At 39.2% G+C, this 17,170-nt stretch overlaps 1 protein-coding gene across 7 annotated transcripts in view; it reads left to right on the forward strand.

Moving 5' to 3' along the window:
* Positions 1-880: 880 nt before the first annotated feature.
* LOC123514276 (U2 small nuclear ribonucleoprotein auxiliary factor 35 kDa subunit-related protein 2-like) overlaps positions 881-17,170 on the forward strand; it is a 44,761-nt gene continuing 28,471 nt past the window's right edge. Inside the window, exons 1-5 of one of the 7 annotated variants that reach the window (XM_045272079.1) lie at positions 881-3,513; positions 11,499-11,616; positions 11,994-12,085; positions 12,594-12,799; positions 13,483-13,551. In XM_045272079.1, coding sequence (XP_045128014.1) covers positions 11,531-11,616; positions 11,994-12,085; positions 12,594-12,799; positions 13,483-13,551 — 453 coding nt within the window. In that variant the 5' untranslated portion in view covers positions 881-3,513; positions 11,499-11,530. Of the gene's footprint in view, positions 3,514-9,942; positions 11,134-11,498; positions 11,617-11,993; positions 12,086-12,593; positions 12,800-13,482; positions 13,552-17,170 lie in introns of those variants that run through there. The other 6 variants (XM_045272082.1, XM_045272081.1, XM_045272077.1 and 3 more) reach the window with 6 other exon arrangements.

Genomic DNA, 17,170 nt, shown 5'->3' on the forward strand with positions numbered 1-17,170 from the left:
GTGTCAGGCTGGTAGCAAAGAGTGGGTTAGTAAGTAGTTGGGTTTTTCAACAGGTAGAAGGAAGACATTTAGAGAGAGACTGGAGTATGATTGTTAGAAATGGAGAAGGTAGAGAATGGGATGTAAGGAAGTGGAAGAGTGAGATTGACAGAGTAGTGAAAGGTGTGGGACTGGATGACTGGAGAAATAGGATGGAGCAAAAGAGTACCTTGGTATGGTATAGAGAGAAAGAGGCCCCAATGTATGAAAAGTGGTATGACGGAAGCCTGGGTGGTGATCTTCTCTTCCGAGCTAGGGCACAGTGCATGGATGTGAATGCAAGGAATTATAGATGGTCAGAGTCCTGCAGCAAAGTGTGCCAGATGTGTGACTTGGGAGAGGATGAGACAGTGGAACATGTGGTGGTGGAGTGTGTGAAGTATGCCAGAGACAGGCATGAGATGATGCAAGTGGTGCTGAGGGAGCTGGGGCATGACAGAGTGGAGATGACAGGAAGGGAATGGATGGTGTTGCTGCTGGGACTGTGTGGGAGACGAATGAAAGGATGATTGAGGCTGTGAAAGAGTTCCTGGAGAGAATGTGGCGTGCCAGATGCAGGAACTAGTGGTGTGAAAGATGGTGATTGCCCTCTTTGTTGTCTGGTGTTCTTTTGTTCCCTACAGGAGCTGCCGATACAAAGGCCTGACCCAGAAGAAATTCTGCGTCACCTGTACCATCAAGATCAAGATCAAGATCGTAGCACGTGACACGACTGCATATTATGGTAATATACTCACTGTACTTCGTTTTTATTTTTTATTTTATTTATTTATTTATTTATTTATTTATATATATATATTTTTTTTTTTTGGGTCGCTTGGCTATTATTGACTCAAACTGAGGCTTTTGAAAATCAAAACATCGTGCCAAAAGCAGAGGGTTAGTTAGTTTCAGGATTAGGTTAGTTTACATCAAGTTTCTTTCTGGTTTAGTTAGTTGGGGTTACCAAAACTCTTCTGGTCAACTCACCTGGTAGGGCCTTGCCACCGTAAGTCCAGCCAGACTGGACAAGAGAGAGACGGGCCCAAGAGTTCAAGACAGATACTCCAGTTAGGTTACACGGGCCACACTACTCATACATGTTTATAAATGGCTGGTTGAGGGTGTCATTCATAGAAAAATAAAGCATGAAAAAATCAGGGGGTAAACATAAGATCAGAAGAGCAAATCATCACCTAAAAAAAGATTGTAATCTGGACTTAAATATAGGGAGACTGGGATCATCAACAATATCATGGGGTAGGGGATTCCATTTCTGAACAATTCTATAAGAGAAAAAAACGTCTGTGGGCTTCAAAACGTGAATGTTGCATTTGAATCTTAAATCTATGGCCTCTAGTGCCAACCATGGGGGACATAGTGAAGATGATGGAGAGATCTTGAAAAATGTGGTAACAATGTATAAGATCTTGTCTCAACATTTTGCCCTTCACAGAGAACAAACCCAATGTGGACAGCCTATCAGAATATGGAAGACCAGACAGTCTGGTAATCTGTTTTGTCCACCTGCGTTGAACAGATTCCAGGAGCATGTTTCAGCCCAGAAATTCAAGATTCCATACTGGAGATGTGAAATCCAAAATTGGTTGAAGATCAGAGATGAAAAGAGTAGACTTAAAGTTAGCCAAGCGAGTGACAGTTGACTTTAAGAGATTGGTGGTAATACCCCCAGCTTTAGCAGCTATACAACTTATGTGATGGTGAAATTTCAATTTCCTATCAACTGTTACTCCCAAATCCTTATGTGAGAAGCTCTGGTTTATTAGGCTGCCATTTAGAAGGTAGATAGGAGTTATGAGGTCATCTGCCTGGGTGCAATGCTGTCTAGCAAAATGAAGATGGACACATTTACTAGTGGAAAACCTCAACCCCAAGAAGCAGCAGTAGATGACAACAAGTCAATATTAGCCTGCATGCCAGGAAGAGATTGGGAAAAGTCAGGTGATGAAGCTGAAGAGTGAAATTATAACTTAAGATCATTGGCAAACATTTTTTAATGGCAATGTAACTGGGAGCAGGTGTGATTTATAAAGATGAGGAATAACAAGGGACCCAGGACTGAACCTTGAGGGACTCCACTTAGTACTGGTTTAGAATAGCTAACATGACCATTTATTGTTACTTTCATTGATTGGCCAAGTAGAAAACTAGTGATCCATTGCAGTAGGTTGCCTGAGATACCAATAGCTTTAAATTTATCTATGAGAATCTGATGATGTATTCGGTCAAAGGTCTTAACAAAATCAAATAGAATTAGAGGATTAGATCAACCACTTGCCCTTGATCATACCAGTAAGTTATGTAGTCATAAGTGAATAGTAGTTGGTCAGTGACAGAACAGTTGGGCCTAAAACCAGATTGAGAATATTAGATGATCATCAATGAATCCAAACAAAGATTTACAAATAATGCATTCTGTTGTCTTACAGGGAATGGGGTTTAGATTGATAGGCCGATAGTTCAAAGGATCACTGCAAGAACCTTTCTTATAGATAGGGTAAACAAGAGACATTTTCCAAGAGTGGGATAGGGAACCCGATGACATAGATTTATTGAAAATGATGGTTAAAGGATAAGTCAGTTCAGATGCGCATTCTTTTAGGAGATGGGGTGAAGATTGTCAGGTCCCTTGGCGCTATCAACATTAAGAGATTTGAGGTGAAACTCTACATCTTCAGGGTGAAACAGAACAGATGAAATATTACCATGACATATCTGGTGGGGAAAAGGGTTCAGTGATGACTCCACAACAAACACTAAGGAAAAAGCTTCAACAAATACATTGGCCATAGAGTTGGGGTCATCAGTTAGTTTGCCATTCACTAGCAGGGACCAACTCTAGGTCTGTCAAGTTTTCTGTTCCTAATGTAGGAGTGAAATAGTTTGGGTTTGGTAGCACGAATCTGGATAAGGTTTTTCTCATATTTAATTTGGGCGTTCAAGACTGCAGCTCTTAGAATAGACCAAATTTTTTATTTTTCATAAGTCAAGGGTAAATCTCTTCAATAGCACTTCCTTAAGTATTTTTAAATACCCTCTTCCCCATCAGCAAGCTTGGGGGCATGTTGGTAGGGGGTAGGCAAATTTAGCAGAATTTCTCCCAAAAAATCTATGGACCCCCTTAGCCTAAACTAGCTTGTGCCCTCCAGATCCCTCTAGGGTCTTTACTCTAACCTAACCAAACCTAACCTTAACATCTTCTCACAGGGGGGCTGTGCCTCCTTAGACTAGTGTATTTACCCTAACGTAACTTAAATATTTTCTAACAGGAGAGCTGCACCCCCCCAGACCTCCCCTTGACTAAATTACAGCCTCCAGACCATCCCCTCGGATCTTTACCCTAACCTAAATATCTTTTAGCAGGTGGAGCTGCACCCCCTTGACCCCCCAAGGACCCTGTGTAGGATGCACTAAGGCCAGCTGCCAAATAAAACTACAAAAATGTGTTGGGCATAAACTACTTCACCACTAAATGTCAGTATTTTACTGCTTTGTTAGAAGGTGCTATTGGTAAGATTATCCGTCTTAGGAGACAAATGGCCACATTTGACAAACGAAAGACCTCTTATAAATACAGTGGAGACTCAGTTGAACTTTTCAATAGTCGAACACAAAAGTTCGACTTAATACTAAAAAAAATACCTATTAGTCGAACATCCATCCATGTGGCTGTAAACAAAGGATTTCTTGCTTCCTGCTGCCCCACGTGCCCCACTGGTCTACTGCAGCCATTTTATCCTTTGTTGTCGTAAGAATAACATTGTCCTGTGCTTTTTCTCTGCAGTTTTTTTTTTTTTTTTTTTTGCATTTAGGTTACAATGGCACCGAAGAGGCTTGTTAGTGGTGAGAATAAGCCTACAAGAAAGAATGTAGTGACAACCATCGAAAAGAAAAAGGAGATTATTGATAAATACGAGAAAGGAGGAAGAATAACCGATCTTGTAGCTGAATAGCGTAGACCAGGGTGAACTGGTCCCCCCTGCCAGCTGGGGTGAATTGGGCCACTCCTCAAAAATTTTTGAAAAATCTGAAAATTGAAAAAAGTTAATACTTACCTTGAAAGCCCACTTCAGTATCTACACAACATTAAAAAAGTTTTTGGTCCTGACCAAAAACTTATGGTTCCTAGGGCATCCCCCAAAAAAGCGTGTTTTTCAAAGTTGCAAAATTTTTGTATCCGAATAAAAAACTTTTATTCAATTTCTCCTGAAAGTACACTAAATTTTTTTTAATTTTTATAAAAATTGCAGGTCACATAGATAATTCTTTGTTCTTTTGCATGCTTTAATCAGAAATAAAAAATTTCTTTTAGTTTTAGTGCTATAGGCACTTCAATGAGTGGCCCGATTCACCCCGGTGCATTTCGTATACCGGGGTGTATCTGGCCACCACACTTTCATTATGTTTTTGCTAAATTAAAGCTTCCTAATGTTTATTTTTTGTTTTGTTTTTAGTTATAACCATCATTAAACTTTCTCCTCACACCACTGATGTACTGCAACCTCTTGATGTTTGCTACAGGCAACCCCCGCTTAACGAATGGGTTACGTTCCTAAAAAACCTTTCGTTAAGTGAAATTTCGTTAAGCAAACCGATTATAACAAGTTTAACCCCTAACTTGAACTTCCATTGAGAGTAAACAAAGCGAGAGTGCATCATAGTACAGTGAAAGGTTTAATGAAAGTCAAAATTATGAAGTTAAACATTTAGGCAGTTTAATTTAAGTCATTATAATGTACACTAATGTATGTATGTATGTATGTACCTAACTTTATAATGTTGATGATCTTTAATTTATGAAGGGAGGGAGAGTGAAATGGGAAAGACACTAACCGACAACCTGTGGAATGTAAATAAAGGACGCATCATTGTACCCTATTCAAAACTTATGTACCACATTTCCATAACGCTTTCCATTTTATCCATTGTAGAGTCATGAGTTCAGGTGGTTCTTTTAGCTTGCAAGGAAGATACGGTCTCACCAGCATTCTTAATAGAGTCTGCTGACTTGAAAATAGTAGACAGTAGATGGAGTCAAGATGGTGGCGAGCAATGCTATTAGTTTTCTTGCCTCTCGTGTCTGTGAATAATATTCAGCTTCACTTCGAGAGTAAGAGACTTTCTGGTCTTTTTAACAATGCTAGGCAACATTGCAGGGCGTTTTGGTGGTAAGTTGAGCGAGGGAAGATGAGCTGCTGTTGACGCTGTTATTATTTTGAGTGTGGGGAGTGAGTGGTGCGCGTGTTGTCCACAAGAGGCGCTTGTGTATTCAAAAGCCTGTCGGCTTGCGTGATACGGCGGTGCTTTCAAACTTTGGAAAGATTACCTTCATTAAAGCGAGTTTGGTGTTTGTTAAATGTGCAGATGGTAGTAAAATGAAACCTTCATTGTAGCAAAATTTCGTTGTGTGAACCTTTGTTAAGTGGGGGTTGCCTGTATTTTAAGCCTTTGAAGACCAGGTGGGATGCCACTATTGCCAGATGGCAACAAGCAGACTATGCTCAGAAAATTACCAAAGGGAAATTCGTAGATTTGGTGGGCAAGGTTTGGGATGAATGTTTCAGTCTCCCAAATGTAAAAATGGCCTTTAAAAAGACTGGTTTGTATCCACCTGACCACAGTGTTTATCCAGTGAGAACATTCAACCCAGATCTTTATAAATTATGCAAAAGTGTCCAGACATCTTCAGAGCCAGTCCACAAACCAGCGACTCCAAAGAAGGTCAATCCTCCCAGAGAGATGATTTCCCCTTCAACCTCATTCGAGCAGATAATGGCAGATGTTTTCAGAAAGCCCTACCCAACCACTATTGGTACAACGCAGACAATGGCAAGAAGAAAAATAGATGTCCATAGTTGCGTCATAACGCACGATGAATTCTTAGAAGCAGTCGAGGAAAAAGAAAAGATGATCCTTGAAAAGAAGAAGAAAGCAGAAGAAAAACAAAGAAACATAACCACAAGGAAAGGGAAAGAAGTTTCATCTGGGGAAGATGTTGACGACTTTCTGGAAGAGTTTGAAGAAGAGACTGTAGAAAAGAAAAGGAAAGTGCCAGAAGAAAGGACATTAAGGAAGAGATTCTGCAACAGCACTCCACTAAAGGAGCCCAGTTGAGCAGAGGAGGAAGATGCTGAGCTATTGAACAGCAGTCATTCTTTAATCAGCAGTGTAGAGGACATGGACGAAGATGAAGAAATTGAAGGTGTTGCAGTGTTTAATACTCGGAAGTACAGTAGAATACAGAAAAAGAGAGAAATAGAAGAAAATGGCTATGTGGTGGATTATGGAAAAGCATATATTGGGCGTGTGATTATGTGTGGCAAAGTTCTTGAAAATGAAGTTTTTGGAAAGAAAACCCAATGACATGTATGAAATATGTGTTTTGTGGACCCATAAAGCTTGTGGGCACAACACCTTATCAGATTCGAGGTGTGGATTTAGCCTATAAGAACTATAAAAGATCTAAAAACATATTCTAGAGAGAGAGAGAGAGAGATAAGTGAAAAGAAAGAGTAAAATACATAAAGATACTGAAAAAAACATTAAAACTTTAGTGACCCAAAGGATGGCTCAATTCACCCCAAAGGGTGGCCCCATTCACCACAGGACTTCGGCACATAGTAGGCCACTTATTTATGTTAATAACTTCTATAATGATAATCAAAATTATTATTTTCTTTTAGGGAATATGTATCACATAGTAAGGTACCTTCACACAAATTTTCAATTGATTTGGCTTATTTGTGTAGATTTATAATAAAAGATGTAAAAAGTGACCCATATTCACCCTGGTCGACGCTACTGTATGGCTAAATCTTCAGTAACCACAATATTGAAGAAGACAGCTCATTAAAAGAGCTGAAGTGGCAATTGGTGTGAAAAGGCAATTTAAACGACCTGCGGCAGTGGAAGAAATGGAAAAATTGTTGATTGGATAAACCAAAGGCAGATGGCTGGTGATTCTTTGTCAGAGGGCATAATTTGTGCAAAGGCTAGGCTGCTGCATCATGATCTTATTTCTGATACTACATCTGACTCCAATGATGATTTTAAAGCAAGTAAAGGGTGGTTTGTGAATTTCAAGAAAAGAACTGGAATTCATTCTGTTGTGAGGCACAGCGAGCCCCCAAATCAGAAGTAAACATGTGCTATACGTCACTGTATCACCAACTCCCACGATGAATGGTAGGAGCGACAGTGATTTCACGGTGTCCGATTCTGCCACCTCTCCCGCGCGCCTTACTTCTACACCTTGTGTCTCTCGCCATGTTGTGGAGAGAGAACTTTTGAATGAGAGTGATATCAGAAGGGCTTTGGAATTTACAGTTTCTACAATAATAGAGAGCGAAGATAGTGATGTTCTGGGCTCTGATACGGATATAGGAGGTTCAACCACCGAGGGGGAGGACATTCCACCACCACCACCAGAAACTTCTATTGTATGTATTTAATATATGTTTTTGCAAAAAATATACAAATTAGATCACTTTGCAAACATTTTGATTGAGAGAGAGAGAGAGAGATACAAGGGGCCCGTTTTCTATCACTCTAACCAAGGCTGCTGGAGCCGATTGGACGCAAGGCCACGTACACTGATGATACCACCTCATTCAACCTGTGATATTTTGGTAACCATATCATATAGAGACTTCTGGTTTTTTGCATTGCAAAGAGGAAGAGTTGCTTATGGGTAGTACACTATTTGTTCTCACTCGTTTATTGAATTACCAAGCGTAATCAGTATGTGAATACAGGCTATTTTGTGTGTTTCACACCAAACTTCTCGAGTTAGCGCGAGCTAAAAATCCCAACATCCCGGATTTTTATTATTATTATTGTTATTATCATCATCATCATCATCATCACCATCACCATCACCATCATCATTATATAAATGCACCTGTCTTCAGGTTTGGTTAGGTCAAGTTAATATACTTAGTGGGGAGGTCCATTGGGGGCACACACAGCTAGGCTAATTGATTTGTAATGGAAACAGCTACTTGATTACTTTATGACACATGTAAATCTATTGTTCTGGATGGAGATCAAGCCTACTCATGTCACCAGTTCAATTTCCTTGTTGAGATATAAATGCTCAAGAAGAATCATGTACAAGTGTATAATTATTGTGCTAGTCAGTAAATAAGCAGGTATGATCTTGACTTGGAAGCCTCATACCTCCTAACAAAGTAAAACAAACCGAACAGGCAAATCTATAAATGCAGAAAGTGATTTACTTAATAAGAAAAGAATATGAAATATTTGTTGTGTACTCTGCTTGCATGAAGAGTTGAGATTTGCCATTGTCTTATATATTTTGATGAGTAGATTTATAGTGTTTTAAACTGATACTTGGACTATTACTTTGTAGTTAACTATAAAATACTAAATATTGTAGTTTTGTACCCTCTGCATTCTATTTGAATAGTTTATATCTGGGATCAGAAGCTGTATTACAGTGTGCATTGCAATTTTTTGGAAATACTGAAATGTGTAATGCAAAGTGAACAGAGTAGGACATGTTCACTTTCCTCAACACTCTTCTCACATGTTCCAATAAAGTGTTTATCTACAGGGCGAATTTGTGCAGTGTGTCACAAATATGGAATCTACTTTACATTTTAGTAGATTGTTCTAAAGTGTAATACACTTTTCCTCAGCGTATTTGTCTAAGCATAATGCCATTAGTCTCTCAGTATGTATCCATAAAGGTAATAAAAGCAATACTTTTATATGTGTAGAGCATTATAGTCTTCTAAGACAATACCCTTTCTTGTAATGATTATACATGCACACAGGTACATGTGAGTTGTCTTTATGTAACATTTATTAATTTATATAAGAACATAAGAAAAGAGGGAAGCTGCAAGAGGCCACCAGGCCTACACATGGCAGTCCCTGTATGTTTAAAACTACCTAAATCTGTCTATTATCCCCATCCATGAACTTATCTAATCTACTTTTAAAGTTCCCTATTGACTCAGCCCTGACCACATGACCGTTCCATTCATTAACCACTCTGTTTGAAAAACCAGTTTCTTCCCATTTCTTTCCTAAACCTGAATTTTTCAAGTTTAAACTCTTTATTTCTGGTTCTATCTGCGCTACTGATCCTAAGAACTTCTATTCATGTCCCCTTTGTTAAAATTCTTATACCACATAGATACTTCTTTCAGGTCTCCTCTTAGCCTATGTCTCTAAGGAATGCAGATTGAGTTTTTTTCACTCACTTCATAAGGAATATCCCTCATCCCCTGTATCTTTTTAATCATCCTTCTTTGCACTGACTCCAACAGAGCTATATCCTTCCTATAATGTGGGGACCAGAATTGTACCACATAGTCAGGATGTGGCCTGACTAGCGCCAAGTATTATTTTAGTATTACTTTGGGACTTCTGCTTTTAACACTTCTAAAAATTAATCCCAATACTCTATTTGTCTTATTCCTGACCTCAATGCATTGCTTTCTTGTACCGAGATTGGAGCTAACTATGACTCCTAAATCTTTCTCATACTTGGAACTTCCTAGTGCCACGTTATCTATCATGTACCTATTGCGTGGATTATCAACATTCCTATACAGTAGGCCACCCCACTTGGCGAATTAATTAGTGTGGCGAAATTACCACCATATGCGAATTTTGCCAAGCACGAGTCTTTTATACCATATAAATTGCCTAAAAAATGCCTCAATCAGTCTTTGGTCTTTGCCAAAGTCCCTCTTTTGACCCTTAAAATACCATCTTTTATGCTGAAATAAAGTCTTTTTTCCTTCACATATTAGAACACATGTACAAAACAGAGCAATAAACAATAAATAAAGCTAAGAAGACATGATATAAAGGCTGTAACTCCCGTTTTTCCACCCGATTCCCTCGCCCACTTTTGTCATTGACACCACCACCATTGTCCTTACCTCCACTGGTACCACCTGTTGCACTGTTAGAGGCCATGTTGGCGGTAAATCACCAGAACTCGTTTCCACACTAGCAGAACAGAGGGTAGCACGAACAAAATGGCCGAAGGGGTTCAGAGAGAGGTCTGATGTCACCGGGTAGCTGCGTGGTTCGCCGTGCGACTACCAGGGGACCGCCAAGTTTGAATTCAAATCGCCAAATATGCACTCGGTGGTCTATTGCCACCCTACCGCCAAAAGTGAATTTCGCCTACAACACACAGCTTACTGTACCTGGCTGCTCTATTTATTTCCTTCCATAGGGAAGAGTTTATTTGTTTTGAAGCATTAGGTGGCCTGTACACTATTCGTAAACCCATTACTACTGATTGAGACCCGTCCTTAATATCTACCCATAGAGACTCTGTTTTACTGTCTGTCTTAATTCTGTTGTTTATGCAACATTGCAGTGTGTCCTTGACATACAAGGCCACTCCTCCCCCTCTTCTGTTTTCCCTATCCTTATGAAAAAGTGTATAAAATAAATGTAGACCAGCATATTCACGACTGTTCAGTCTTCTGTGCGGTCCTCCGTATTTTTGTTTTTTAAATATTCATGTTATGGACTGACATTCTCATGTGTCTGTGCTTCACAATGTAGCAGGGCGTAACTCGAAACACTGTTCTCCCAATTGCAGTTTATTACAGAGCACAGAACTAGCAGCACAGCAGGCACCACAGTCTTGGTGATCACACGTCTCCAACGTCGTGTCTCCCTCCTCTCATGGCCGTCTCCTCCACTGGCATGGCGGCAACACATGTAGGGAGTCCCACGCACTCGTAAGGGCCCACAACTCGCCCACACTGGCTCCTCGTGCTTGATCCCGTCGCTCGTGCCTCTCCTGCGGCACGACCTCGCACACAATCTTCGCTGGACAGAACAGGGGTAGTGGTGTGTATGGCGGCTGGTGTCCGTCTACCGCTGCGCTGGCTAGCCTGGAAAACGTCGCCTCCTCTCATAGCTGCCGGCAAGAGCCACGTCAGTTTGGGGGGTAAACTACCTTAATTTAACCACAAACGAGCGGTAGTGAGCCAACAACACTCCGTCAGTCCACACACAAGCTGCCCTCTACCCATATTTTCTTGTATGCCATCGGTTCCTGGATTTCATGGGCAGCAATTAAGTTGTACATGCAATGTTAGTTTCTCAAATATTGGTTTATGTGCTTTGCTGGTATATGATTATTAGAGTGCAAATACTTTTTAATATAGAAATCCAAAGCCTTAGTGAATCTGTTTTTCTCCATACAGCCTGCCACCAATGAAATTACATTTCTTTGTGGTCATATCAGGTGTATGACAATCTATGATTATTGTCTCCTTGGAGAGAGGGGGAAAGTATGTGTGATGCACAGGGTGTGAGGGTTTGCAAAAGTTTTATTGTACTTGTATGGTGCTTTCACACAAGTGGTTTCTTAACATTGTAAAACTGATTTGTCTCTGAGTGGTTTTGCTATTTAAACATTTCACTGTAAGACTAGGAAGTTTTCCTAAATTTTTCAGGTGTGAATGGTGTACATGGAAGCAAATGTCCAATGTTGAAGAAAAAGAAGTGTGGTCAGGATTCTTGGCTTCTTCACCACTGTATCACAATGCTTATTGAGCTGACAAAAAGAGTGAGGTAAGCTTTGCTGTGGTCCTTCTTGGGTTGTGTGTTTTAACTTGTCTGATACCAAGAGAGTTTTTTTTTCCATTGCTGAGATACATATACTTTTACAGTAATCAGTTGTAAACCAAAAAACTTATATATTCATACTTCCTTGTAAGGTACAAATGAGTACAATACATGTGGCATAAATAGAGAGATGCATGTGATATTTATATTGGTGTACCTGTAGAAAGATTTATTCTTTCAATTAACAAGTGTATGTGTGTGTGTATTTTGTCCAATCTCCCAGCCTATCTGTAGTGCATCAAACACATAACATAATGTATGAGATCCATTAAGGAAGAATAATGTGCTTTAGAGTAGACTAATCTTGTTTCAACTGTTTTCAGTCACAAGGTATGGAGGCAAATAGTAAAGAGGGAGAGGCGGCGCAGAATACGCCAAAAGACTGCGCAGGAATTGCATCTGAAGCACCAGGAAGGTAAACATACATCTGTGCAAGGAACAGAGATAGATACCTAGATTGTTCGTCTATAGTGGGAAGATACAAAATAAAGAATTTGTAAAGAAAATGTTTGTGATTTTGGAGATCTTGATAAGGTTAGTGAGAGAAGTAGTCTGAGGGATGACTTAGTGACATCTTACTTTTTAGTGAGAGTTAGGAGAGTATAGCTAGGATCCAGAAGAGCATTGTGAGATTTTTAGCTGGGAAAGAAGGTCAAGATAGGAGAGGAAGAATATCTAGAAGGTGAAATGATACAGTAAAGGAGCACACTTATTAAAGAGATGCTGAGAGAAAGAGCATTAAAACAAGCAAGAAGGAAATGTGTGAATAGGGAAAACTAGAAACTCTTCTGTTCTCTTCATGTGGGGATGCTTTTTGAGTAAGATGATGTATATAATGCAATGAATTATTTGATTTTACACAATTTTATTTTCCAGTGTTATAATTATTTGATTTACTAGATTTGTAAATTAATGCCACACAGAACAGGCAGCCCTCATGCAGGACCCCTCTTACCGGGAGGAACTTGAGAGGCTGTGGATCATGGAGGAGGAAACTTGGAGATTAGAGGAGGAAGAGGCCCATAGGAGGAAAGAAGAGTGGCAACTACGTGATGCTGCTCTTCACTCCAAGTTTCTGAATGAAAAATGCAAGAGGGAGTTTCAGGAAGAGCAAAAGAAGAAACAAGAGGTGCTGTGTGCTGTTTTTTTTCAGTATCATGTAATTTTCCACTCATCAGACATCAGTTTAGTCCTGGCATCCCTCTTCCTCTGTGTCTTTCTAGCTTATTAGTACAGTTCTTGTATGATCAGTTCTTGTGTGAATTGTTGTGTGCTGATTGAGAGGATAGTGAAAAGAGATTAAGTGAAAAAGAGTTATGGTCCTAAATGTAGTTGGTAGTTATTTTAGAGAACATAAGTACTCGTACATAAGAAAATGAGAAGCTGTAAGAAACTATCAGGCTTACATGTTATAAGTCCATATAATATACCCTAGAATGAAGTGCTCCTGAGCCTCAGTAGTCCAGGCTCATGCAGGGAAGTCATTGCATTATATGTCATGGAATCTGGTACAGTAGTTTTTGCTACCTGAGGACACAAACTTGTTAACACTATCACCAAATCATGTTCTCATTACACGCATTATCTTGTTCTGTTTTGAGTGTAGAGTGAATACTTTTTACCGTAATGTTACAAAGTGATTTTTTTGTAAGATGATGTTAATTACCTTAAAATGGTTTTAGTATGATGAGTATGGTGAGCTGCTGTAAGGTGGACAAGGTTGACACAAAAGGTGAATAATGGTGTTGGTTGATGAGTAATTTTGCATTCCTTACATTGATGGTCAGTAACATTCCATTCCTTACTTTACAGGAAATGATTAAAAAAGAATGGGAAGAAAAACAGAAGATGGAGGAAGAAGACAAGAAGAAAAAGGAACAGGTGTGGCTGAAAGGACTAAAAAAGATATCCTTTATATATATCAAATATAGCAAGGAAATGCGCACACACACACACACACACACACACACACGGATTGAGAAAAAGAATTTCTACTGGAGGGTTCTAGATATGAGACTAAAGAAGTGGTATCTAGGAAAGAAGGAGGAGGTCGTGGAGGAGGCAAGAAACTAAGAGTGACTTATACTAATATAGATGGGTTGTTATCCAGCATGTTGGAGGTTAGGGATTGTTAGAAAGAGAAAAAGCTGGATGTAATGTGCATCATTGAAACAAAACTAAGAGTGGAGATTCATGTTAACTTTAAAGAGGAGGGATATGATAGCTGGAGAAAAGAAAGAAAGGGTGAAGGGGAAGGAGGAGTGCTAATAATGGTTCGTGATAATATATGTGTGGAGGATGTGCAATATGGTGGGGGCAAGGTGGAAGTAAGGGGAGTTAACAATTAAAACAGAAATTGAAAAAAGAGAAATCATACAGATAACTCTTAATTTACGTGTTTTTGTTAATACACAACCAAAAAAATTTAATAATTAATTAAATTTGTGTGATCGGTTTGCTCATACATGATTTGGACCACATCCCACATCCCCCCTATTATCTATTGTTTCTTATGAGAATTACAAGTTTGTTTTACACAAATTTTGAAATACGCAATGTCTCTTGGAACGCATCTATCATGTAAATCGAGAGTTACCTGCAGTTACATATGTGCCACCTAAGACAAATACATGGGGAACTGAGGAACATAAAGATATGCAAAGAGAGGTGATTAAGTGCCTAGATAACACGATAAGACAAGATGGAAGAATACTTTTAGTCAGAGACTTTAACTGTAAAAAAAGTAAATTGGAGAGAGATGGAAGTAATGGATAATGCTGGACAGTGGAGTGAGGAGGTGTTACAGTTGACTATGATTAATACAATGGATCAGTGGGTGGAGGAGTCAACAAGATACAGGGGGGGAAGAAGAACCATCGTTGCTTGACCTAGTATTCACAAAGAAACCAGAGCCCCCTCCAATCATACAATACCTTAGTCCAATGGGGAGAAGTGATCATGTGACATTAGAGATGCATATACAGGAGGAGGATGGGATAAGTTACAGAGATGACTACAAAGGAGAGGATTAAATTATGCAAGAGCAGATTTTGAAAAATTAAGGATTTTTTTTGCTGATACTGAGTGGAGAAACATTATGTATGGAAAGACAATACAAGGGAAATATGAAATATTCTTACAGAAATATAATGAAGGAGAAAAAATACATGCTTGGTACAGTGCTAGATGTACAGAAGTGAAAACGGCAAAAGATATAGCTTGGAAGAAACTCATGAAACAGAGAAATGACAATAACAGATGGCAGTACAAGGATGCAAGAAATGAATATATTAGAGTAATTAGAGAGGAAGAAAAACTTTGAGAAAGATGTGGTGAATAAAAACAAAGATGAACCCAAACTTTTCTATAAGTTTATAAATGACAAAATGAAGAACAAGGAAACAATATAAAAAATAATTAAAGGAGGGAAGACATACCAAACAGAGAAAGAAATGTCTGAAATAATGAATGAGAGCTTCAAAACGGTGTTCACTGTAGAAGAAGATTTCACAGAACCTAGTAGGACATTGCATTGTCAAGGATTACAGGAAATCACAGTGTACAAGGAGGATATTGGAAGATTATTGGATAAGGGAAGACATACCAAACAGAGAAAGAAATGTCTGAAATAATGAATGAGAGCTTCAAAACTGTTCCCTGCAGAAGATTTCACAGAACCTAATAAGACATTGCATTGCCAAGGATTACAGGAAATCACAGTGCACAAGGAGGATATTGGATGAGTATTGGATAAGTTGGATGTCAGAAAAGCAATGGGGCCAGATGGTATATCAGGCTGGGTGTTAAAAGAATGTAAAGAGCAACTACTGGATCCAGTTTGGAAAATAATTACAAGTTCAATAAATGAAGGGAAAGTTCCACTTGAGTGGAAGAGAGCCAACGTGATACCGATATTTAAAGGAGGAAAGGCAACTGAACCACCAAACTACAGACCAGTGTCACTTTCAAGTGTTTTGGGGAAGTTGTGTGAAATAATTATCAAAGAAAAATGGGTTAAACATCTAGAAGAGAAACAAATATCAAACAGACAATTTGGGTTCAGGACAGGGTGGTCATGTGTATCAAACTTAATAAGCTTCTACTTGAGAGTTATTGCAGGACTGGAAAACAGAGATGGATGGATGGACACAGTATACCTGGATATAAAAAAGGCTTTTGATAAAATCCCTTAAGGAAGAGTATTTTGGAAACTAGAGAACATAGGACTGCGAGAAACTTTGCTACATTGGACGAGATTATTTGAAGGATGAGAACTGTGATCAGAGATACATACTCATCTTGGGGTAAAGTAACAAGGAGAGTGCCACAAGGGTCAGTGTTAGGCCCCATTATGTTTCAGATTTATGTAAATGACATTCACATGGGGTAAACAGTTATATTAATTTATTTGCAGATGCATAGCTGCTAAGAGTTATCAAAACCAGGGAGGACTGTCTCCTGTTACAGGAAGATATAAACAAAATCTATGAGTGGAGTTAAGAAGTGGAAATTGGGATTTAATGCTAAGAAATGTCACATAATGGAACTAGGAAAGAACAAAAGAAGAACGGTATGGAACTCTGATGGGAGAGGAACAAATAATGAAGACTAAAGAGGAAAAAGATCTGGGAGTGATTATACAGGAAAATCTGAGCCCCAAAAAACACATAAGTAAGATATTTGGATTATCATATAAAATGTTGACTAATATAAGAGTGGCATTTCAATACATGGACAAAGATATGATGAAAAAATTCATCACAAGCATGATACATCCAAAGCTGGAATATGCAGCAGTGGTGTGGTCTCCAAGCTCTAGAAAAGGATTTAACCCGAAAAGTCCGACAGGCCTTAAATACGGCTGCATAGCACACTTCCGACAGTCCTTAAATGGGGCAGCTACTTTGAGCGCTAATAATAATGATAATTGCGGTAATGGGAGGGTGCGAATTTTGCGGCCATCGGTCTTAGCGGGTTAAGAAGATTAGAAAGGACAGAGAAGATTGCTACAAAGATGGTACTGAAACTAAAGACATGAAGAACTAAAGACATATGAAGAACGACTGAAGAAATGGGACTACCAACCTTACAAGATAAAAGAACGAGGGGACCTAATGACAATGTACAAGATAGTCATTGGCATTGAAAAGATAGACAAGGAAGACCTGGTGCTGGTGACAGAAGATAGGACAAGAGGACATGTAAAGAAAATCAGGATGAGGCAGTGTGTGAAGGATGTTGGAAAATACAGTTTTCCACACAGAAAGGTTGGAGAAGTGGAATGCATTGAATGCTGAAGTTGTTACAGCACATAATGTGCCTAACTTTAAGGAAAGATTAGATAAATGGAGACATGGAGACAGGACACTATGAGCACACACACACACACACACACACACACACACACACACACACACACACACACACACACACACACACACACACACACACACACACACACACACACACACACACACACACTGATAATGCTCTATAGGTA

The sequence above is a fragment of the Portunus trituberculatus genome, chromosome 37 (genome assembly GCF_017591435.1).
Source record: "Portunus trituberculatus isolate SZX2019 chromosome 37, ASM1759143v1, whole genome shotgun sequence".
Lineage (NCBI taxonomy): Eukaryota > Metazoa > Arthropoda > Malacostraca > Decapoda > Portunidae > Portunus > Portunus trituberculatus.